This window comes from Trachinotus anak, unplaced genomic scaffold, assembly GCF_046630095.1.
Source record: "Trachinotus anak isolate AG129_WGS33_773 ecotype Australia unplaced genomic scaffold, CSIRO_AGI_Tana_v1 ptg000013l, whole genome shotgun sequence".
Lineage (NCBI taxonomy): Eukaryota > Metazoa > Chordata > Actinopteri > Carangiformes > Carangidae > Trachinotus > Trachinotus anak.
In genome coordinates, this window is record NW_027273864.1 from 1,889,397 (window position 1) to 1,912,592 (window position 23,196).

The 23,196-nt window shown below is 40.4% G+C and overlaps 2 protein-coding genes across 12 annotated transcripts in view; one reads left to right on the plus strand and one right to left on the minus strand.

Annotated features, from left to right (window-relative positions):
• Nucleotides 1-370: 370 nt before the first annotated feature.
• LOC139630244 (ubiquitin-conjugating enzyme E2 variant 1-like) lies at nucleotides 371-4,426 on the minus strand. 2 transcript variants are annotated; one of them, XM_071493501.1, is made up of 4 exons: nucleotides 4,295-4,426; nucleotides 3,207-3,355; nucleotides 2,195-2,320; nucleotides 371-1,577 (listed from the first exon to the last, which is right to left on the minus strand). In XM_071493501.1, the coding sequence occupies exons 1-4, from the start codon at nucleotides 4,314-4,316 to the stop codon at nucleotides 1,431-1,433; spliced, it is 444 nt and encodes a 147-aa protein (XP_071349602.1). In that variant the 5' UTR covers nucleotides 4,317-4,426; the 3' UTR covers nucleotides 371-1,430. The 2 variants fall into 2 exon arrangements, with proteins under 2 accessions (XP_071349602.1, XP_071349604.1); XM_071493503.1 differs by lacking the exon at nucleotides 4,295-4,426 and adding an exon at nucleotides 4,001-4,260.
• The window catches only part of plxnb1b (plexin b1b), a 116,860-nt gene continuing 98,079 nt past the window's right edge, over nucleotides 4,416-23,196 (plus strand). For 9 of the 10 annotated variants that reach the window (XR_011693136.1, XR_011693137.1, XR_011693138.1 and 6 more), the window contains exons 1-2: nucleotides 4,581-4,692; nucleotides 6,755-11,406. The gene's annotated coding sequence lies outside the window, so the exon portion shown is untranslated. Of the gene's footprint in view, nucleotides 4,503-4,580; nucleotides 4,693-6,754; nucleotides 11,407-23,196 lie in introns of those variants that run through there. The other variant, XM_071493490.1, reaches the window with a different exon arrangement.

Consider the following 23,196-nt stretch of genomic DNA (forward strand, 5'->3'; position numbering starts at 1 on the left):
CAACAGGAGAAATATAAGCAGACAGCAGAACAATGGGGCTGACAACCAGTGGAATCCACATATTTCACAATTACCATAGCTTTGTCATGAACATATGTCCCAACTTTTAACAGCCACTTTTCAACCCCAAAGCAGACACAAAGAAAATATAAGTTTGATGGAAATAAACTAACATTAGCTTTTGTCTGACCAACAGTTTGAAAAAACAAAGTATTCAAATGGTTTCCTTTCTTTACTGATAAATGACATAAATGATAAATCTCCTATAAAAAGTCATTATTTGCTTCATTTATCCACTACTGTTTTCAGCAGAAGTTATGTGGAATAAAGTAAACTAAAATTAACTTTAGAGAATCATGACACAAAAACATGCAAAAAGTAATAGCGTTTAATTCAAATAAAACCATGCAACAGGCCACAAACACCCTGATTAGATTCAACCCGTTATAAAATAAACATCCAAAGCCATACAGTGGGGATTCACTGTATGAGAAAAGAGACAACTCCATGGAGTGTACACAGGTCAGCCCAGAGACAAAGGAAACACAAACAACCAAATAGAAACCTCCACCACCATCACAAGTGCTATGAACCATATGGCACACTGAAGACAAGTTTGAGAACAAGAGTGATGAGCCTGCAGTGTCCCGTTGATACACAAGTTGCTGAATGTCTAGTAGCAGTTTCTTCCCATATACCAGAAATGCACTTGTTTAAGGAAGGCCAATTAAATTCACATTGCCGGGATTGCAGAAGCTGTGGAATCTGAGCCTGGAAACCAAGCAAAACATTGTTCAAAGCACTTTTTTTCTTGAGGGAAATCCTTTTCAGCAAGATATATTGATGCTTGTGTGGAAAACAAGTCCAAATTATTATATCACCTATAGCTCAGTCGGGTTACAGAAGTATATTTGTTTTATTGTATAGCAAGTTGATTCAAATCCCTGACCACTGTGCTCATGTAACAAAGACCAACTGTCACCACTTGGCATGAGGAATCCAGCACACACACACACACACACACACACACACACACACACACACACACACACACACACACACACACACACACACACACACACACACACACACACACACACACACACACACACACACACAATCAGGTCATCTGGGATTTTAAGATGAGTATGCAGAACACAAAGATCATTTTAAAAAATAATAGTAAGATGTACAGTATATTTGTTTCATAATGTTGGTCTGCACCATGAACTTTACCCAATGACTTGCCTCTGGGTTCAGAAGTCAGGTTTACCTGCACATCCCTCTCTGTCCAATGAGAAGCTCCCAAGAAAGAAGTGGGAGTCAAGAGTCTTGGGTAACACGAGAGTCGATGTGGAGTGTTTAGGATTCTGTGTGTGTATGTGTGTGTGTGTGTGAGAGAGAGACAGGCAGGAACGGTACAAGGAGCCTCAGTTGCTGTACACCTGGCCTTCAGGCGGCTGTGAGAGCCTGTTGTTCTCTTTCATCATCATGTGCTGTCTGAGCTCCTGCAGCACCAGCCGGATGTTGTAAGAGTTCTTCCACCTGGACAGCGCTGGCACTGCCTTAATGTCCACCTGAAGGGGGAGGAGGAGGAGATGAAAGGAGCAGGCAAAGGAAGAAGGGGATGATCTTCTTTATCATGACCCCAATAAGTGCAACCTGATGTTAAGGTTAAATAGAATGCAGTTTAAGTCAAAAGAGCATTGTAAATTGAAACAGTAATGGAAAATGGATTTTTAAAGGATAAAATTTGCACCTTACTGGTCAAGTTAGGAGAAACACCTAAAAATACAGGCCGTGTCTGTAACTTGAGACTGCAGAACTAACACCGAAGACCCACTGGCAGCAAACAAATTACACATAGGCCCCGGTGGAAGAGGTTGGTACAGTGGCTGATGTCCCCGCTCCTTTGATTGGTTTCTTTTAACAGCCACTGTCTAGATGCAACATTGACCGCTGGATTGGACATCAGCAAACACAACACAAACACATTTCACTCAGCTTTTGTGCTGGTGCTCCAGGTGCCCGGGTTGCTTCTCTAAACTGGGGGCTGACCTAATCTACTGCAGGTTAGATAACTACCTCACACAACCCCATGTCAAATAACGTTAACTCTCACTTTAAAATGAATTAACCTCGAGTGTTGATCAAACAGGGAAAAGTGGATGTGTAATGAAATTTGGATACTCACCACACCATTTGAACTGTGCACGCCGCTCAGGTTGATCTTGTTCACAAAGCGTACAAGAGGGGGGTGTTCCGGGTAGCTGGGTCCACATTCTATTTTCAGACTGTATATCCTGCCCTCATAGACAGTCTGCAAGTAAAGAAATGAGTGATACGTTAGAACGAAGACGGAAAGTCAAGAAAATTCTGATGGCGTGTGGAGTCCATCACCTCTTTACAGTATCATGACAATAAAGCAAATTTATTATTAAAGCATTTAATTATATGTTTAACAAAGCCTGATGAATGGCTCAGAAAATGAGGACTGACGTCACATCTTATTAATGACAAACTTCTGACCCCTGGAGTTTGACAACAGTGCACCAAAGTACACTGTTAGGCCAGGAACACACTGGATCTGTGTCATGTGCGTGGCGGCTGTGGAACATCTTGGTTTTCATTTCAGCGCCAATGTTAACGGGTTAGAGTGAACACACCGCGGGTCTCACACCTTGTGGCTATGTCACATGATTTAGAGATTCAGCACCTGGTCCATTTTCACGTGTGACGCACATGTTATGCATGTTAAAAGTTATGAAAAAAGAGTGCACTGGTAGTAGATTGGTGCTGGGTCCCACTGGTCACACCTCTTTGCCACAAGCTAAGATTTGTGCTAGATTTGTTGCTAGGCGTTTTTTTTGTAAAAAGTTGCTAAAGGGTTTGAAAAGTTAGTTCATCTAGCACCAAAGGCACCAAATTGGCAACACTACTTATTCAAAGAAAATCATTTTCAAAGAGCAACGACCAATGGGTCCAGTGGTGTAGCCTTATCACTAAGTCACACAGCATTCAGGTGACCAATGGGGTTACCCTAACCCTAAACTTTGAACAATCCTTAACTGCTAGGGGTTAGATGGTTTCTTCTGTCTTTGTTCAAAGAGAATTTTTAAATGTAATACAATAATGTTTGTCTATTGGCCAACTGAATGGATTAGCAGCATGATATATTCCTGTTTTAGGCCCTGGGGGGTGCTCACCTTGGCAGGGCCAATGATCATGCCATTCCAGTGAGTTAGCTTCATGTCATCATCATCTGCAAGGCCCCAGCTCACTGTACCATCTCCACCTCCCTTCTGACCTTCCTCCAGTTCCTCCAGCAGCCGAAAGCTGCGAGGAACTACGACGCCTACACACACACACACACACACAAAAAGGATAATTAAATTACTATCTGATCACACACTGGGAGAAAATGAAGTAATGTTTAACAAAATAATTTCCCTGAACAAGTTGCTAATTAAATTATTTACATTAGTATCTGGATGTAATATCGAGATATGTGTTGATTCTTGAAGAAGGAAAATAACTGCTGGCAAACCAATGTCAACAATGAATGCAACTACAAACATTTAACATTTAAACAGCATAAGGATTTTTCACAAGTTAGTGAGGCAAGATTCAGTTTGTAAGGGCGCCATCACTCAGCTGTGCAAAATTGGTTAAAAACTACGTCACGTTACAAGCAGATAAAGAAGATTCCTACTTAACTATTGGAAGTCATAACATACCACTGAGGGCAGATTTTCACATTAAATACGCAGTATGACTGAGTTTTCAACTTGTAAACACCGCGTTGAGTAAAAAATACTTTGGATTCAGTTGAATGTCAAGCTACTTTTGAACATTTCTTCTGGAATGCCATGACTCTCAAATTGTTGAGCAGGACTGTGCTGTCAGCCAGCTGACGTTGTCTAAGCAAATAACTTAGGCGGGTGTCACTGCCTTACGGACACAATAATTCACGCTCAACAAATGTGAAATGTGGACTTACACATACTATGGCCTATCCTCTGGTCGGTAAGATATACAATGATACATAAAGGCTGCTGCAGATGGTCCAGTGTTGCTCTAAAACTGTGGGTCAGCTTTGCCAGCAATGAGTTAGCATCATTAATGGCAGCATTTTCTTTCACCACAGATTCATCTAACAGTCAAACACACACTGCAACTGGAGTCTTGAAAACTGTAAAACTATTATGCAGCCGATATGATACAGTGGAAAATCTACTTCTTCGGCAATGTCAAGGAAAAGACACTGTCTGAACTGTCGCTCCGGTCTTCTTACCTGATCCGGCGGCGGCCGCCATTTTTGTTACTGCTTCATGGAAGCGCGCGCGTATGACGTTTACTCGCGCGTCGTCGTCGTCGTCGTCCCCTTCTTCTTCTTCTTCTTCTTCTTCTTCTGCTGCTGCTGCTCCTCTTTCTTCTTCTATTGTTTTTGTTCTTCTTCCTCTGTTCTCATGGTGGGCTACTACAAACCAGTGTGAAAAAAGGTGCGTGCCGCCCACAGACTGTACCGCAGTGTTTATTTGACCTGTGTGTTTCAAATATTTATATAAGCCCTTAAACCTGTGCCTGTTTCTCCCATATCTCCAGTTCCCTTCACATACCACCTTATCCTTCGCTCTTTCTTTTTACTTCCTACAACTCATCAGTAGACGGCATACACCAGTTTCCTTAAAGGTAAAAGGTGTGTATTTATCTGAAAATGTCTTTCCCTGGATGTAAAATGTAGCATTGAGTCCTGCGTGACCTAAGCTTAGTCTAGATAAAATTACATCTTCATTCCAACATTTGCTCGTCACTTCAATTACTTTTGAATTTTTTGCAAAATTCTGCCTTTACTATTTTTTATCTCAGATTTCCTTCCATGATGGCATTATTCTGTGATGAATAAATCATTTTGTCTGTGATCTCCCAAAGCTAATTTCTAAGATATTGTCATTTTTGTTGAGTGCTCTTGCAGCCAGTTTATCTACAGCCTTTGATACCTACATGAGCTGGTATCCAACAAAATGGACATCTTTTTCATAAATCAAAAAATGATCTGTAATTGCTTGTCCTTGAGCCACAGCTGAATCTCTGAATCTCTTTTCTCTGGAAAAGAATCGATAAGTTCCAACATTTGGTCGTCACTTCGATGACATTTGAATTTTTTAATCAAATCTGCCTTAACTATTGATATCCCGGATTTCCTTCCATGATGGCATTATGATCTCCCAAAGCCAATTTCTAAGATACTGTAAGTTTAAAAATATTATGTATTATTCAGCGTAATCCAATACATTATTTAGCAGATTTTTATTTGTGCTGGAATCTAGAGTCTCCCTTATGTCTGGATTAAGAAAATCAGAGATTTCACTAAACCTGCTTTCGGAAATAAACCATTGATGAACTGTTTGAAATTTCTTCAACAATTCCTTTGTCAGAGATCTGTAGTAGCAGTTCTTCATACATTCTTGAACTAAATAGCCTACCTACGAAGTATTCGTCTCTGACCACTCTTTCCTCTTTTGTAATAACTTAAGATTTACTAATCCATGTGGATATGCTGCTATTAATAACTGCTGTTTTATTGTATATAGTTTGTATTGTTTCATTTAACAGCTAAATTTCCAATTCCACCTCCCTGAATTCTTATCCAATATGTTAAATGATGTCTTCCTTCTCCTCAGATGTAATGGCAGTTCACCAGGCTTAACTAGCAAGGCATTTAAGTGCGTGGTTTTCACTCTGTATAATATAAGTCTTAATGCTCTGTATTGTATCTTGTGTATGTTTTTCTTGGTGAATTTGTGCTGCTGCTTTATAAGTAATACAATCATAAATGTATTTTCTATATTTATTTTCTATATATATATATATATATATATATATATATATATATATATATATCACCTAAATAGAATATATATCACCTAAATAGAAAGCAGTCATATTATATAATGTAATCTGATTGCAAAAGTGAAACTAATGCAGAGAGTGTGTAGAGTGAAGCCTAGATGATCTTTCCTGAGCAAAAAAATATTGAAAAAATATTTTGAATTTTTATCTGCTTTGGGAGTTTTATGTTTCACAAAAAGCCACACAGTGGCGCTATTGGATTTGGAATCTCACTGAAAACAATGGCTGAACATACCAATTTCTATCAAGGTTTTTTGATACCCTGCTAACAAGTAAACAAATGGGACAGGTCCCTAATAGTTAGCATGCTATCTGCAAAACTATGAGCAGGTTTCAGTTAAATTTGGTGGATCAACACCTGTTTACAGTAACAGATGTTGATCCAAAAATGTCTTTTTTCGGACATCACTGCCATTTTTTCAGGCATTTTTTTCTCTGAACTATATGGCTAATATATATAGGAGACAAAATGCAGACATACTGTATTAAGAGGTTAACATTAAGCGGAAAAAAAACAAAAAACAAAACCAAATAATTTTTGCCTCATCTTTGTTTTGAAAAATAACATTAATATATCACAAGATTCAGCTAAAGTCAGGGAATGCAAGCATGTAAGATTGTTGAATATGTGTGATGTACAATGTGAGAGTTACTGGCCAAAATGCCCTTGCCGCCTGCTAGTGAACATGTGTCATTTTTGTGCATTTTTGACCCATCTGAACACCTCACAACATGTGATATCTACCATCTAGAGAAAGTCTGTGTCAGTTTTGGTAACATTTGATCAAAAAATTGTGGAAATATCAATTTTGATAGATTTTTCACATTTTAAAAAATATAGACTGGAGGAAAAGAGTCCAACCCCTCTACAAGCAGTCAAAATGAGTTTTCTCCAGAGGGTGGCTGGGCTCTACCTAAAAGATAGGGTGAGAAGCTCAGTCATTTGGGTGAGGCTCAGAGTAGAGCCGCTGCTCCTATGCATCAAAAGGAGCCAGTTGAGATGGTTCAGGCACCTTGTCAGGATGCCCCCTGGACGCCTCCCAGGGGAGGTTTTCCAGGCATCCCGCTGGGAGGAGACCCCAGGGCAGACCCAGGACACGCTGGAGAGATTGTATCTCTCAGCTGGCCTGGGAATGCCTTAGTATACCCCCGGAAGAGCTGGTGGAGGTGGCTGGGGAGAAGGAGGTCTGGGCATCTCTGCTGAGGCTGCTTTCCCCGCGACCTGGACCTGGATAAGCTGCAGAAACGTGCACGCATGCTTGCGTGTGTGTGTTTTACCCCCCCCCCCCCCAGAACCACAAAGGAGGATGTCTGGGGTAACTCTTGGCTGTGTCTGGCGCACATATAACTCACAGTGAGATTGCACTTGTGGGGAAAATGTTCCAAGGACCTGAAGGAGGTAGCGTGTGGTGCATTTGTTTCAGTTGGGGAAAAGACGTTCTGTAGTGCTTGTTGCGTCATAGCCGAGGTGCCATTTAATAAAAAACAAAAAAAATTTAGTTTAAAGTTTAAAGAAAGTTTCTTACTTGATTTTATGCATTCTGTGTGACCACCTTTTAACTTATTTTATTTATTTTCCTGTTATTATTCTTATTATTATTAATATGTTTTATGTTAATTTTATGTTTGTTCATATGAAGCACTTGGTGAATGTAATTTCTTTGACCCTACTGTTCCTTTGTAACCTGCACATTTGTTGGATAATCAAATTCCTTCCTCTAACTTTTGATCATGAGTATGTCTCGATTATGCAAGCCAAGTTTCATGCAGATTGCATATTTCGTGATTTTGTGAAATAAAATTGGGGGAAATGGGCATGGCCTATATCACACGATTCATCTAAATTATTGTGTCTATATCATCCCTGAAAAATTCACTTAAATAACTTTTACAGTGTAAACTGTAGTGCCACTTTTACCAAATCTGAGGTTACAATAGGGCTCCAAACACCAGTAGTGCTGCATGCAAAGCTGTGTGGCCCCCAGCGTACTCGGGCTTGAACCCCTAATGAATACATAAACTGCTCAGCTGGCACTAAATCTAGTACCTTTGGCTTTGGCAAAATCCCCCCAACACATTTCTAGAATCATTCAGCTATAGATGACAATGCTAAGCTTCAAATTTAAGTTTACACCGACTCATTGCTTGAAAATTCTTCCCAAAAATGTACTCCATGATACATCAAACTTCAGTATGGAAAAAATGAGAGGCAGGTTTTTTATGTACTTCTGAATTTTTATTCCCATCAACTATATATCAAAGCACATTATAGCAGAGACTGAAGAATGTGTCACTGTGTGTGGGTATGTGATAATGAACATACTAGGAAAGTAGACCTACACCTCCCCCAACCATCCATCGCCTACAAGCTAACCTCCCAACCCTCCATCCCCCACTCCAGCCAGCCAGCCTGCCCAGCTTCTCTCTAAAGACAAGTTGGTTAGAGTAACCAAGAGCTGTGTGTGTACAAACTTTGGGGATGAATGCCTCAGTGTTATTCACAGGGACCTGAATGCTGTACGTTGCTGCTGACAGACAAGCACGCTCATTCACACTCTGCTTTTCCACTTTCCAACTCATTTCTCTGTCACCCTGCTATGAATACAGGCCTATGCTCTGAGACATACAAATAAACACAACACACAACACACTCAGTGTGCCCTTATAATGCCTGGGTATGATGGTACTATCAACTTTTAAAAATATTTTTACCTATATATTATGTTTATTGCAGGTTAACATTTTACTTAATAGTGGGTTTAAGTTGTAAGTCTGACATCTTCTATTTTGTCACCACTCTTCTGTGTTGTTGGCTTTTAAGGTTGCAGCAAGTAAACCTCTACTTAAAAAACCTAGTCTTGATTTGGATACTTTAACCAACTACAGAACCACAGTAACAGTCAAAAGTTTGGACACACTTTCCCAAAAGTGTTTCCAAACTTTTTACTGATACAGTATATCAACCTCTCCTTTATTTCTAAGATCTTTTAGAAAGCTGTTGCAAACCAGTTACAGTGGAAACTGCTTCTCAATTTGACCTGGACAGAGATGATCACTATAAGACGTTTCCACTGCACAGTGGTTAGCACTTTCACCTCACACCTGGAAGGTTCTGGGTTCAAACCCTGGGACTGGGGCCTTTCTGTGTGGAGTTTGCCTGTTCCCTCCTGCTTCCATTAACAGTAGGTTAATTGGTGACTCTAAATTGCCTACAGGTGTGAATGTGAGTGTGAACGCTTGTTTCTCTATATGTCATCCCTGTGATAGACTGGTGTCTGGATTTCCCCCACCTTCGCCCAATGTCAGCTGGGATTGGTGTCACCAATCGGTGACCAGGTTCGGATAAGTGGTATAGATAATGGATGGATGGATTTATGGTCCATCATAGCACAGACACAGTGCTGGTAAAAGTTACCAGTGATCTCCTAATGGCCTCAGACAATGGAGTTGTCTTGTCCTATTAGATCTCAGTGCTGCATTTGACACCATCAATCATCAATCACAAGGTTTTATTACAGGGACTGGAACATGTTGCTGGGATTAAAGGAACCGCACTAGGCTGGTTTTAGTCATATTTATCAGACAGACTCCAGTCATTTGTTAATAATGACTTCCATATACGCAAAAGTTAATCATTACTACCGTAATTTGTTATTATCAGAATGTCCCAGCATATCTCTGAAAAGCCTCTAGTTGATCTCTTTTCCAGGTTGAAATAGGAAAAGAGATCAGATAGAAAGATAGAATACTTTATCAATCCCTTGGGAAAATCCAGATTGTCCAACAGCTTACTAATGTATTCAGTTCTGTGTCATGATCCACTGCTGAGATATTTAACAGTCTGATGGCAGTAGGAACAAAGAATTTTCTTAACCACTCAGTCCTGCAGCACAGCAAGATGAGATGTTGGCTGCTGCCATAGTTGCTACTCTGGCCCGCGAGGATGATATGGAGAGGATGGTTGGTATTGTCCAAGATGGCCTGCATCTTAGAGTGCATGCGTCTCTCCACAACAGGCTGTGTTCAATCCTCATTACAGGAGAATTAATAGGGGGAGGGGAAGCCTCTTTAAAGATAGCATATGCAGCAGGTTTTGTGAGCTGTGCGTAGGTGTGATGTGAGCATAACATCTAAAAGTGCATGAGGTCTGGGCTTGGAACAACAGCATTGCACATAGGAAGTATTTAGAGATTCAGTGCCAGTCACACCATCTTAATGCTATATTAATGCTTGTTTTATGCTTCCTGATAGATGAAGACCCCTGCTTGTCTTAAAATAGCGAGGAAATCACAGTGTATGAATTCATGTATCAGGTGGCTACAGTATGTAGTATCTAAGGCTTGGGGATTCAAAACTAGTTGTCTTTAAAGTTTCAGTTTCAGTTTTGTTTTGTTGTTTATTTGTTTAGTTTTTTTTATCACAGCTTCTGCCCTTTCAATTGATCATCAAGACTTTGGCAAAATCTGTCTCTCTGAATATAAATTATTGCAGTTAAATTCTTCTTCAGTAGAAAACTGTAAGCATTTTAATTTAAATAGAAGTCTATGAAGTGACAAGGTTTTGGGATCAAAACTCAACGACGGTATGCATGTATGCATGTATCCACTTGGCCAGAAGAGGTCTGCCACTCACCAGTCATTACTCCAGCAGTAATGCTGGCTTCATGTACTTTGGGAAAATATTGGACTTGAAGAACACACTAACAACATTAACAAACTTAACAGTCTGTGATCCTTTATAATAAAATGTAGGCCATCAAAGACACGACGTGTGGATAGTATATAAATATGCATCTTAAAATGTGTATATTGCTATGTTCTGGTAGGAGGCAGGCAAATTGTACTGTGTTAAAGCGTTCCCTTTAATTTCCATCACATAGTTTGTCTGCAAGTTTTGTTGTCACTTGCCTGTTCTTAGCCTGTTCAATTATTCTGATTTTATTTTACAACCAAACGGGGCGCCACAAAATATGCAAATATAGGTTACTATGCGCCAATTATACTTCGAGCGGGGTTTTAGAAAAAACGAGGAGCACATGAAAGCAGCATTATATTTCCCCCTTTGTCAAACCCCCTGCGCCTGTGAAGAGCTGGGCGCTGAATGCAGCAGTAAACTATTCTTCACCACCACTTACCGGCTACATGTGAGGGAGGACCCCTCCCGAGTGAAACCACGCAGAGGGAAGAAAGAAAACTAACCATTACTTTTTTACTGCATGGAATAACTGCACAGATTTTTTTTTCCAAGGTGTGTGAACTAGTTAAAGTTTGATGCCTGAAAGGAAATTTGCAAGTGTGGAGTGAACGACACTGGAATCTGTGATCCCCGTCTCTCAACAAATATCTTCTCAGGTTATTTGTCTGCGTATACAGTCACCGGTTGCGGACAGAGTGTAAAAACTAAATAAAACCAGTGGAAACTTGTTTGTTTCGCTGTAACGAGGAGTGAACCAGCTTTTTGAGCGACTGATTGAGGAGTTGCACTGTGGGCAAGGTGAGTGGCACTGCAGGCTGTGTTGTCCGCCTCTACTCGACAACCCAACCCTTGTTCCTATTCATCCCAGTTGAAAGTACGACCGTACATGTTTTTCCACTTGTTTCTCTCTAAATTAATCAGCTCATGTCAAGTGAGCAACACAAATCATACCATACCATACAAAGTTTTACCTAAAACATTTTCAACCTATATCTTAATGCTTGTCCTCTTACACACTGTTTTCGTTCAGGCTTTTGCTTTGTTTAGTCGAAATTGTTCAACAGTTGAATAATACTAGCTGCATTAGCTAAAGTAAGTTAGCCCACTAGCGCACTGTAACTGGTACAGTGTGCTTCACTTGAGTTAGCTCACTTATCCTCCAGGGGTTGAAGCTCCGAGGCACTAGCTGTCCACTAATGTTAATTATTTTGTGTTTGGTGTGACAACTGTTTAACGATATTTAAATGCAAACTGGTAAAACGCAATATACAACAGTTGCACAGACTGATCAAGTCACAGAAGTTACAGTTTAGAAAGCAGCCAACGTGAACTTACCGTGCGGTCATGTCTCTGATAGACCAAGCCGATTTGACTCGAGGACATTTCTAGCTTTGTAGTTTCTCTCTGTTATTTCTCGAAATAGTCTCCTAGCAAAACAAGTTGCATTGTACTCTAAAGTAGTCAGAATCAGTCGCTGTAACACCTGCCACGGTTTACTTTGAATGTGGATTCTGTGGTGAACAGGTCAGTCAATTCTAAATATTTAGTTTTAAAATCAATGTATGCTCTCATTTCTGTATCGAATTGACCAGGAAAGCCTACCAGTTTAGAAACAAGTCTTTCATTCTATTTCCTTAGGTATTTTTTATTTTGCTGTACACAATTTGTCATCTTTTTACTTTAATCTTTTTCATTTAGCTAGATCCATACTACAAGCATTACTTATTTTTTTCCCTTTAAAAATGAAGCTTGTATTTAGTCAGCTGCATGAACTGAAAATAAAGGTAGTTAATATAAGCAATGAGAAATCATCAGGTGAGAACCATGCTGTGACTAATAATGATACTTTGTGAGGTCAAATGTAGGTCTTCATTTTATTTACTGGTGGAAACCCTGCTGAGAGTAAGTGCACCTTTGTGTTTTTGTGTCTCAAGGGTGCTGGTCTTCTCTCACAGTGTAGTGCCTTCTTCACCCAGGACCATCTGCTCCTATTACCTCATAACATAATTGATGGCTTAGTGTAAGCCAGATGGAATATCCCCTCCTGATGATGATGATGATGACGATGATTGCTCATTTATTTTGGATTCACTCACATGGTTGTCTGCACTTTTAAATGGAAACTAATTTTCAAGTTTTTCACTTTTTTAAAAAAATTCAAATTTCAAATTTTTTGATTTCTCAATATTAAACTGAACCCATTTCTTTTATAACAGGAATTACTTATTTCACCAAACTAATAAACTAAGCACAAAAAGTAAGGGAATTTGTGTCTGGTAGAGTGTTTCTTTGTTGTAACAATGCTTCTTGGCTATAAATCTTATACCCTTGGAAAGCCTGTTTATTTCCCTTTTAAATGGTGCCACATTTGTAAGGAACATGCATTTGTGGGATGAGCAGCAGAGCTGAGTATGTGGGTTGCGCCCATGAAAGATTTGCCAAATCTTCTCTGCCAATGCCAAACAGCCTGGATTGGATGATGGAAGTCTGAAGAAGTCAGAAGACATATTGGCAATTTAACAATTCATTCATTTAACAAACAGGAGCCTCAGTAGCGTGTGGAAGAACCATACACAGCCACGATAGCCTGGCACCACCTCCTCATGCTGGTCACCAGCCTGGTCACACACTACTGTGGGATGGCATCCCATTCTTCAACCAGCATTTGCTGCAAGTCAGCCAACATGGTTGTGTTGGTCACTCTGGCATGAGCAGCACACCCAAGCTGATCCCACAAGTGTTTAATGGGGACGAGGTCAGGACTGCTGGCAACCCATTCCATCCTCTCCACTCCCAAATTCTCTGATAAACCCCACTCTGCGGGGGCGAGCTTTGTCATCTTGGAAGATAGAGTTTGGTCCCAGACTGTGGAGATATGGGATTGCCACTGGTTTCAGAATTTCATCTCGATATCTCTCTGTATTGAGATTGCCTCCAATAATGACAAGCCTCGTTTTTCCATTGAGGGAGATGCCGGCCCACACCATCACACTGCCTCCACCAAAAGATGTTACTCTATCGGTGCAGTAATCACCAAAGCGTTCTCCACGTCTTCTCCACACTTTGACCCTACATTCCAAGTGCCGTCGGCAGAATCTGGACTCATCACTTAACATAACGTTCCTCCACATGTTCAGGTTCCAGTGCACATGTTGCCAACACCAGCGCACACAGGCCTGATGGTGAAGGGCAGTCATGGCAGGCTGTTTGGCATTGGCAGAGAAGATGTGGCAAATCTTTCATAGGCGCAACCTGCATACTCAGCTCTGCTGCTCATCTCACAAATGCATTTTCCATACAAATGTGGCACCATTTAAAAGAAAAATAAACAGGCTTTCCAACGGAATAAGATTTATTGCCAAGAAGCATTGTTACAACAAAGAAATAATCTACCAGACACAAATTTCCTTACTTTTTGTGCTTAGTTCAGTTTAGCCATCAACCTAACCAATGTCAACATTTAATAGAGAGGACTTGCGACAGCAGAGATGGTTAAGTGCTTCTCCAATAAACAACATTCACCTCACAAATTCTGTTGTAGTCAAGGTGCTAAAGGTCAAAAGGTGAAAGCTTTGGTGTAGATTGCTCTTGTTTTTTCTGTGTGGCAGCTGGGAAGACTGCAGGGAGCATGTGGTGTCAAAACCTTTCATCATTACTCTGCTTTTTGACAAATAAATGTCTCCATATGCAAACTTATTCACCTGGTGTCATCTGCTGAAGTGAAAATGTGCGATAAGGGAACACTCACGTGATCATCAGCTGTGATTAATGCTGTCAGTCTAGTAATGAACAGGTGGAGAGATCTGTCACTGCTGAAGTCAAGTCAGTTAATAGAGAATAGTAAAGGTCAGGTTATGGTTGAACACAACATTGTAAGACATTTTGTGTGACCTTGTCGGAAATCATTTTTACCAGTTTATAGTGGTTCGGCAAAGTAAAAAGCTGGCTATCATAGAAGGAGAAAACATGATATTGTTTAAATACAGGGATAACTAGGCATATTGTCAGATTCTGCAGACATTGTGTTGCAGTTGTAAAAAATGTCAAACAGTTGTGTAAAGAATGTAAAGGGATAATAATGCATAAGCTGAAGCATAATGGCAGCTTAAATTTCCTTTCTTTGTGATAGAGGTACTTCTGACATTATGGTTAATCTAAAATGCTTGTTGAATCAGCAGACAGGGTCTGAAACTCTCTTCCAATACACCTCATCAGAACTGCAGGGCTGCATCCAACATTTTTTGTAACTCTCTGAAACAAATAATCTGACAATCATGGTTCCTTTATGCAGCAATTTGCCAGGTCTGTTGTGGCCTCTCAGAAAGTCTCTCAAACCCTCCTTTTCTATTCTTCATACCAGTGAAGATGAGCAGCTTATGAGTGACTCTCATTGCTTTTTTGCCCTTCCTTCAAGTATGGATATATGTAACCGCTATAAATATATTTGCCCTTTAGACAAGGTTGGATAACACAAATGAACTGAATTCACTTTTCAAGCATACTGCAGCCCTTTATACCTCAGTATCTTATAATTCTCAAATCATTCCATTTTCTTTTATTGATTTTTATGAACCAGAAACAAACAGGTGAAGTCAGCTGACAGGAAATCTGTGTGTTGGACATTGTCTGCAATCAGTCTTTTATCTTTCCTTTTGAAGAGGATGATTACTCCAAAACGGATCAAAGTACAAGTAATTTGGAGGGGCAGCTGATGCTCGACATGTGAATGTTCGGCTTGCCCGGCAGGATTCTAGTTCTATTCCACTCCCATGGCCAGATTAAATACTCAATTTAATTATGTCACTGAGCATTATGTCAGTAACCTTATCAAAGTGGCTGTTTAATGGGGCCTTGTGAGCCAGCAGATGCACTAAGGTTAGGGACTGTATACTGGTGGTATAAACCCTGAGCAGAGGGATAATAGATGGGCCTAGAATCTGATACCCCTTCTGCAACATACCACTGTCACATTTTGAGACACCTCTAGATAGCAGACATTAAATATAGCCTTATCTGAGGGCACTAAGGTTTGTAAATCTCAAAGTGCCTGGACACTGACGGTGTGGTGGGAAAACTATTTAGTATTTCCTCAGTTGTGTTGATGTGTGACAGCAAGTCAGTGTTTGTGCGCAGCTCTGCCCTTCCAGTCACCATGAAAGCAAAAAAACAGAGGCCTGGCTGCAAATATAAGTGTCTTGCTGATCTCCACTGGGGCCGCACAGTTCATTGAAATATTAAACTTGCGCTATTGCCAAATCAGGGTTTTCCTGGCTCAAAATGAGGCAGAGGTGGTAGCATGCTGATCATGTGTACGTGCTTCAACTGGCTCAAGCGGAAGGATAGCAGCAAGAGTGAAAGGGAAGGTTTACAAGATATTTGTTGTTTTTATCTAACAATATCTGAAATACACAAAATTGAATCATTCCAGGTCTTAGGAGGATTTGTATTTTAAAATGTTTTTGGGAAAGATAAATAAAAAAAAAAAAACTACATTAAAATCATGTGAACATCAGCTTTGACCCTTGCCTTGACTCCTCGTCCTGTCTCACACTTGTCTCCATGACTGGTCCCTTCCACGTCTTGTGGTTTAGCACGACTTTCAGACCCGATAAATTTACTGCATCTCATCAGGCACATGAACTCTTACTTTTTAACTGCCTGTAATAATCAGGTGATGTCTGCTCTGTTTTACCTGCACTTGTGAACTTGCCGAAAGTGTAAAGTAATCACTAATTGGGATGTAACATTAATCTAGGAAACCTTTTTATCAAACTGGACATGCTTGGATGCAAAAGAAACAATATTCACCTGTTTGAACATCCATAAAAGTTCAGGGTGCCGCCGCCTGACATGCTCCTGCTGTACGAAATAAACCAATTTCCTACCAAGGACATTCCTTGAGGGAAACAACATAGCCTGTCTGTAAAAGGTGTTTTAAATCAATGCAAACCAAAAGGAGCCAAAAAAGAAACTTGCTGACACCCATGCCAATCTGTTCAAAGAATTCAGTGTGACAGGTTAATGAATGTGACAACACAATAACACCATGCCCATATCCTCAAATATAAGTCAGATTTATAAGTGTGATTTATATTGTTTAAGTTAACCTTTCTGATGAGGCCATAAAGACAATTAAAACTGTTCAATTTGGCTATATCTTTTTAGCTAACGTATCAATGTAGCAAACAATTTCATGTCCATCTCTCTAGAGTTGGAAAAGAGCCTATGATCAGCTCTGGTAACCAGACGCCTCCTCGATTGAAAAAGCAGAATATTGAGGTATAACCGCCTAGTCTTATGTGTGTAGAGGTCTCTATGGTTACACCACAGCCAGCTGTGGTTTCCAGGCGATTTAAAAATGGCGGTGAATAAGAACAGCCTTGTGGTATCATATCAGTAGGTTTTTTTGAGATATTTAGGCTGTTGTCATATCAAAGTCATAATTTTGGTACTGTGGCAACACTAGAAGATGTTGTAATGCATCAAACCGGCAGCTTCATACTCTGTTCCAAGGCATGACATGTACTGTGACGTATTCATGCACTGATTTTTTTCAAATTTTTACATACAATAATTTTCTTTGATAACTAGAGCAGTGATGATATTCTTTGGGATTCCCTGAGGATTTAATTAGACTGGTAGCCTGTTCAATATTCAGACATGTAAATGAAAACCCAGATACATGAAGTGCTGTACATTGTAAAATAGCTTGTGTTAAAATCCCTTTGATGCTGCAAGTAAAGTACTCTGTAACAGTGTGAATTATTAACTCATTATAGTACGTTGCTGCATGCTTCCACCACATGCAAGCTCATAGTGCGCATGTGTGCTCTACAATTATTCCTTTATGAATGAAGCTTGTGTGTTTGCCTAAGGTCAGTGTTGAAGCAGGAGCATGCATGATGTGATTGTTTACCCAAGTACAGTCTGCCTTCTTAGCTTGAACTAGACTGACTCAGAACTACACTAGAGCTCTTTTACTCCAATATTACTGACATACATGATGCTTGCGGGGATGTGTATGTCAAACAAACTGAATATGAATGTGGAATGGAAGAGTTTGAGTGTCCAAGAATTTTTTTCTGCATAGAAAATGCTCTGCAGTGTTTCCCACAGACCAGGTAGCAATTTGTGGTGCTCCACTGACACCGTTGGGGGAATCGAGTGTCACAGTGTCGTGGCGGTCGGTGGAGTCAGTCATTGTATGCAGAGTTTATGCAGACGAGTGTGTGTGCATGCACCAGTGATGCGCTGGTTGATTTTCCCACGCTCCGCTGGCATATGCGCGCTTGTCTGTGTGTGTGCGTGTGTGTCCGTGTGTCCGAGAATGACAGAGAAAGAGCACTATGCGGAGATGAATGAACGGAATGATATTACATTGAGAGCATAGACTAGAGGGAAAACAACAACGGGAAAAAAAAGAAATAAAAAAACAGAATCATTCTGTGGCGGTTGGTCTCCATTCTGTGGTGATGCGCCACAGAATGGTCTATGTATGGGAAACACTGCTCTGGGCTGAATGCGCTCCATGGATGTGGATGCAGGCAGCAGACGTGCTGAAACTATAATTTGGGCTTTAGGTATCTGACAGTTGTAGCACTTTCAAAGCTTGGGTGGACTTCAATACAAAAAATGAGCAAATGTGTTGGAAAATATCTAGTTCTGTGATTAAAAATTCAAAGGAACATTCCTGAGTACATAAAACATAAGGGGAGAATTTAACTATGGCTCATGTGGAACGTTTTTGGTTAAAACCAGCAGCTCCAATCACTTTGCCACTCTAAGGTCTCAATTATACTCCTTTGTGGATGGGCTCAAGGACAGCTGCGGACACCACAAAGGCATAGCTGTTGTTATTATACTTTTATACTTTTTTTCTAGCCCACTTGGAGCCCGATTTGAGGAGCACAGGTGGTACCTCTGTAGTAATAGCCGCACAGACTGGCCATATACTGCTCTCTTGCAAAACTGAAGCAATTTTCATCCTTTCTTTCCTTTTCACAATTTATTGCTTCTCTATCAACACTTTCTGCAACTCTCATTCTCAGTATTTCCTTGCACCTGCATTCATGCATACCCAGGGTTCCGTATCAATTCCCATCTTTCTGCAGAGCTGAAGCAGACGTTTATAGAGGGCCCTCAGAGAAAGAGGCCTGGCTAGCAAGATAAGGTGACATGGATGAGAAGGGCTTTGTCATTGTACTCGCAATGAGAAGACAAAACTCCTGCTGGGGCAGTTGAGGGTGGAGGAAGTACTGAACACACAAAAACATGCACACACTGTTGTTTTTATGTCCTTATGTGGTCCTTCACTTGAACACATGAATTACTCTACCCTTAACCTAAACTTTAATCATCTTCTGCCAAGCATGGTTTAGTCTAAATCTGATGCTAATGAAGTGTTTTTTTTGTTGTTTTTTTTTTTTCTTGACTGATAGTTTGTAGGCACGGGTATTGTTCGAAATCACCTGAGGTACAGTACAGATACCCAAATGACCAGCCAAAGGTACTTTCTCTCCCTTTTGGAACAAAATGGCAAAACCTTTCAAATACAAAAACGTTCAAAACGGTCATGTTTGAACAGTCATACAAAATTCAAAGGTACAAAGTTGCAGAAAAATGATGTTAATGAGAAGATATCAGAAGAGAATCAGTAGTAAGAACCTGACTAAAAATTTGGTTCTATAACTATTTTGCAGATTTTAAAACTTGGGTCTATGTACAATTAAGCTGATAATCAAAAACCATCACTGTTGACCATCTAAAACCTAAATCAGTACAACAGGTCCAGATTTGTTTGCCATCTGTTGTTGAGTGGCGTTCCTAGTAACTCTTAACATCTAGATGAGGCAAATTGAAAGTTGTTACACAAAAAGGAAAGTTACAGCATTTCATCTAAAAAAAAATGTATGTTGCTGCCATCACCACTGACTACTGCTATCTAATTGTATAAGAGAATTTGAGGGTAAAATTGTTTTTAATGTCCTTGTTTTCAATCATAGTCTACCCTGTTTTAGATTATTATGACCACTGACAGGTGAAGTGAATAACTTTGATTATCTTGTTCCAACGGCATATGGCAGTGGATGGGATATATTAGGCAGAAAATGAAAAAAACTCCAAAACTGCAACTCTTGTAGGATGTCCCTGGTCTACAGTGGTAAGGACTTACCAAAAGTGGTCCAAGGAAGGAAAACTAGTGAACCAGCGACAGGGTCATGGGCAGCCAAGGCTCATTGATGCACATGGGGAGCGAAGGCTGGCCATGTTGTCTGATCCAATAGAAGAGCTACTCTAGGTCAAATCGCTGAAAAACTTAATGCTTGTTCCAATAGAAAGGTCTCAGAACACACAGTGCATCGCAGTTTGTTGTGTATGGGGCTGCATAGCCGCAGACCAGTCAGGGTGCTCATGCTGACCCGTGTCCACCGCCAAAAGTGCCTACAATGGGTACGTGAGCATCAGAAACAGACCACAGAGCAATGGAAGAAGGTGATCTGGTCTGATGTATCACATTTCTTTTTACATCATGTGGATGGCTTTGTGCGTGTGCATCGCTAACCTGGGGAAGACATGGTACCAGGATGCACTATGGGAAGAAGGCAAGCCTGCAGAGGTAGTGTGGTGTTTTTGGTAATGTTCTGCTGGGAAACCTTGGGTCCTGCCATTCATGTGGATGTTACTTTGACATGTACCACCTACCTAAACATTGTTGCTGACCATGTACACCCCTTCATGGAAACAGCATTCCCTGGTGGCAGTAGCCTCTTTCAGCAGGATAATGCCCCTGCCACTCTGCAAAAATGGTTCAAGAATGGTTTGAGGAACACAACAATGAGGTGTTGACTTGGCCTCCAAACTCTCGAGATCTCAATCCAATCGAGCATCTGTGGAATGTCCTGGAAAAACAAGTCCGTTCCCGTGCAGGCCCCACCTCAGAACTTACAGGAATTAAAGGATCTGCTACTGACAACTTGGTACCAGAACCACAGCAGACCTTCAGAGGTCTAGTGGAGTCCATGCTTAGATGGGTCGGGGCTGTTTTGGCTGCAAAAAGGGGACCTATCTAATATTAGGCGGGTGTTCATAATGTTATGGCTGATCGATGTAAATGCTATCTATCCACTAAATATAGTTACTGCTAAACAGGAATAGTTTGTGCTGACCAAAAGCTAGGGCTAAGGTCAGGAGTATGGGTACGCAGACGCATTCCACACATGCACTCTAGAGGACATCTTATTCTGCTTCTATCAACTAAAGAAGTGCTCAGTTCATTTGTTGTTGTACACTAGTGTTACAGAGTAAAGCTTCTTACCTCTCAGACCAACAGATAGATAAAATACTATATTAATTGGAGCAATTCAAATTGTCCAACAGCTTGCTAATGTATTCAGTTAAGATTTTAGTCCATGTCATGATCCACTGCCTTTGGCTGAGGTATTGAACCGTCTGATGGCAGTGGGAACAAAGGGTTTTCGTGAACCACTCAGTCCTGGAGCACAGCAAGATGAGACGTTGGCTCCTGCTGAAGCTGCCTCTCTGGCTTGCAAGGATGATATGGAGAGGATGGTTGGTATTGTCCAAGATGGCTGCATCTTACGGTGCATGTGTCTCTCCAAAACAGTCCTCAGTGAGTCCAGACTCCTGCCAAGCCCAGACCCAGCCTTTCAACCAGCTTTTCGATTCTCCTTGTGTTCTTGCCCCACTAGACCAAAGCATAAAAAAATAACACTGGCCAGCACTGACTGATAAAACAGCCAAGTTTAATTTAGGCCTGACATTAAGTAACTGGCATATTTAACATTAATTTGTGACACCAGTGCCACATAAGACATTTGTCCACAGTGGACACAGTGTTGTTCAGCCCTGGCGAAGAGAAGCTGCAGCGGAATGTTTTCTACACTGCTTTGCTAATGATTATTAGCACTGAAACTTAGTGAACCTGCGTATGTTTACAATCTTGTTTGTCAGTCTTTTACTCTTATTTTTCTTTTTTCCCGCTCATCTGGTGCATAAAACAGACATCCAACCGAATCGGGTGCATTGACATGTCTCCACTTCCCTCTGCAAATTGTCAAACAATTGTCAAATTGTCTCATGAAATTTCATAAGATTCTTAAGTAGTGGCACTGAAAATGCAATTTTCTAACAATATGAAAATAGCATTTGTTATTTCATTTCCAAAGACTTAACCTGCCCTACAGTGGACCATATTCATATGCAATAAAAGAAATATCTATTGCATTTACATTTACATGTTTTAGTGTCAAAATGAGAAACTAGAAAAAATAGAAAAGGATTAGGTTAGTTTAATTATGATATGAATATTGTTTGTATAAATGTAAAATTATGTTACATTGTTTATATTGCATTTTAATTTTAAAATTTGAATATTGTCTGCTGCACAGCAGGGTATGACTGTGAAAATTAAGTATCAAACAGCTTTTCCATTTTCATTTTAATATGGTCAAATAACACTCATATGTCCATAGATGAGTATGTGAAAATGAAAATGCGAATTGGATTATTGCATAAAATTTTCACTCAACACATACATTATAATGCTTTTGTGGAATTACATTTTCATTTTCAAGTTTACATTATTTTAATATAGTCCCCCATAGGCTTTCCTATTTGTATCATTGAACACTAAAGTGTTAACTTGCATATTTTTATCAAACAAATGAGTTTGCTGTAATGTTACTGTGCAACACTGCAAAGCTGCAGAACTGTCTTCCCTTTAGCAAATGACAGTCCTGAATCTGTGGGTGAATCAACCTGGATATGAAGAGTCCGAGGCGCAAAATAACAGTAGTGTCTAGAGCGGTATGCAGCCCACATGCTTTCACATTTGCAGTCTTTTACACATCCTAGCTTGGTTTTCCAAAAGCTAGAGCATGTGAAGTTTAGACCAAAGACTGGATGAAATATGTGTGTGAGTGGTGTGGAATAGCTGGAGTTTTAGACCTTAGAGGGAGTGAGTGTTTTTGAGGGGTGGTGCTGCAATATTGGCAGCTTTTCATATGCTGCCATTTTCCACTGTGGTGCTGTGCCATGCTGCCAAACAGTCGGTTTCCACTATATAAACTTAACAACACATAACGTAACGTGGTCATTGTCACAGCTACTGCTTTTTTTCCTCTGCTGCCAACCTGAGTTCCTGAAACTAAATCTCTGCTCAGGAGATGATACCAAATACAAGTTCAAGGTACTTTTCAGGGGTTGCTGGCAGTGTGTCGTCATGACTATAAAATTTACAAACATTTGTCTTTATTACAAACAGTGGAAAGCAGGCCTTTCAGGGGAGCTAAAAATAAATGATTTCTCAGGATTTGTCAAAAACAGGATGATAGAAAGGATCACATTTGCCGCACTGGAGTGAACCGAAATACTCTAAAGTAGTTAAAGTGAGAGGGACCCCCCCCCCCCCCTCGCGCTTGTCTCTGCAGGGGGGCAAGGAGGGAAAATGGCCTTTGTTTCTTTTGTTGAAAAGGAGGCTGAAAAGACCAAGAGAGGTGGATTGTGAGGAAAAGAGTGGAGGTTAGATGTGACGTGTACCTCAAGGAGAGAGTGAGGAAGATGTGAGAC

Bases quoted from the DNA above. Each gene is read 5' to 3' on its own strand.
- LOC139630244 (XM_071493501.1), bottom strand. From the start codon at position 4,316: ATGGCGGCCGCCGCCGGATCAG. The intron at 2,321-3,206 runs GTGAGCACCCCC...CTTTACTTGCAG, and splicing joins TGATCATTGGCCCTGCCAAG to ACTGTCTATGAGGGCAGGAT. The intron at 1,578-2,194 runs GTGAGTATCCAA...CTCCCCCTTCAG, and splicing joins TGCACAGTTCAAATGGTGTG to GTGGACATTAAGGCAGTGCC.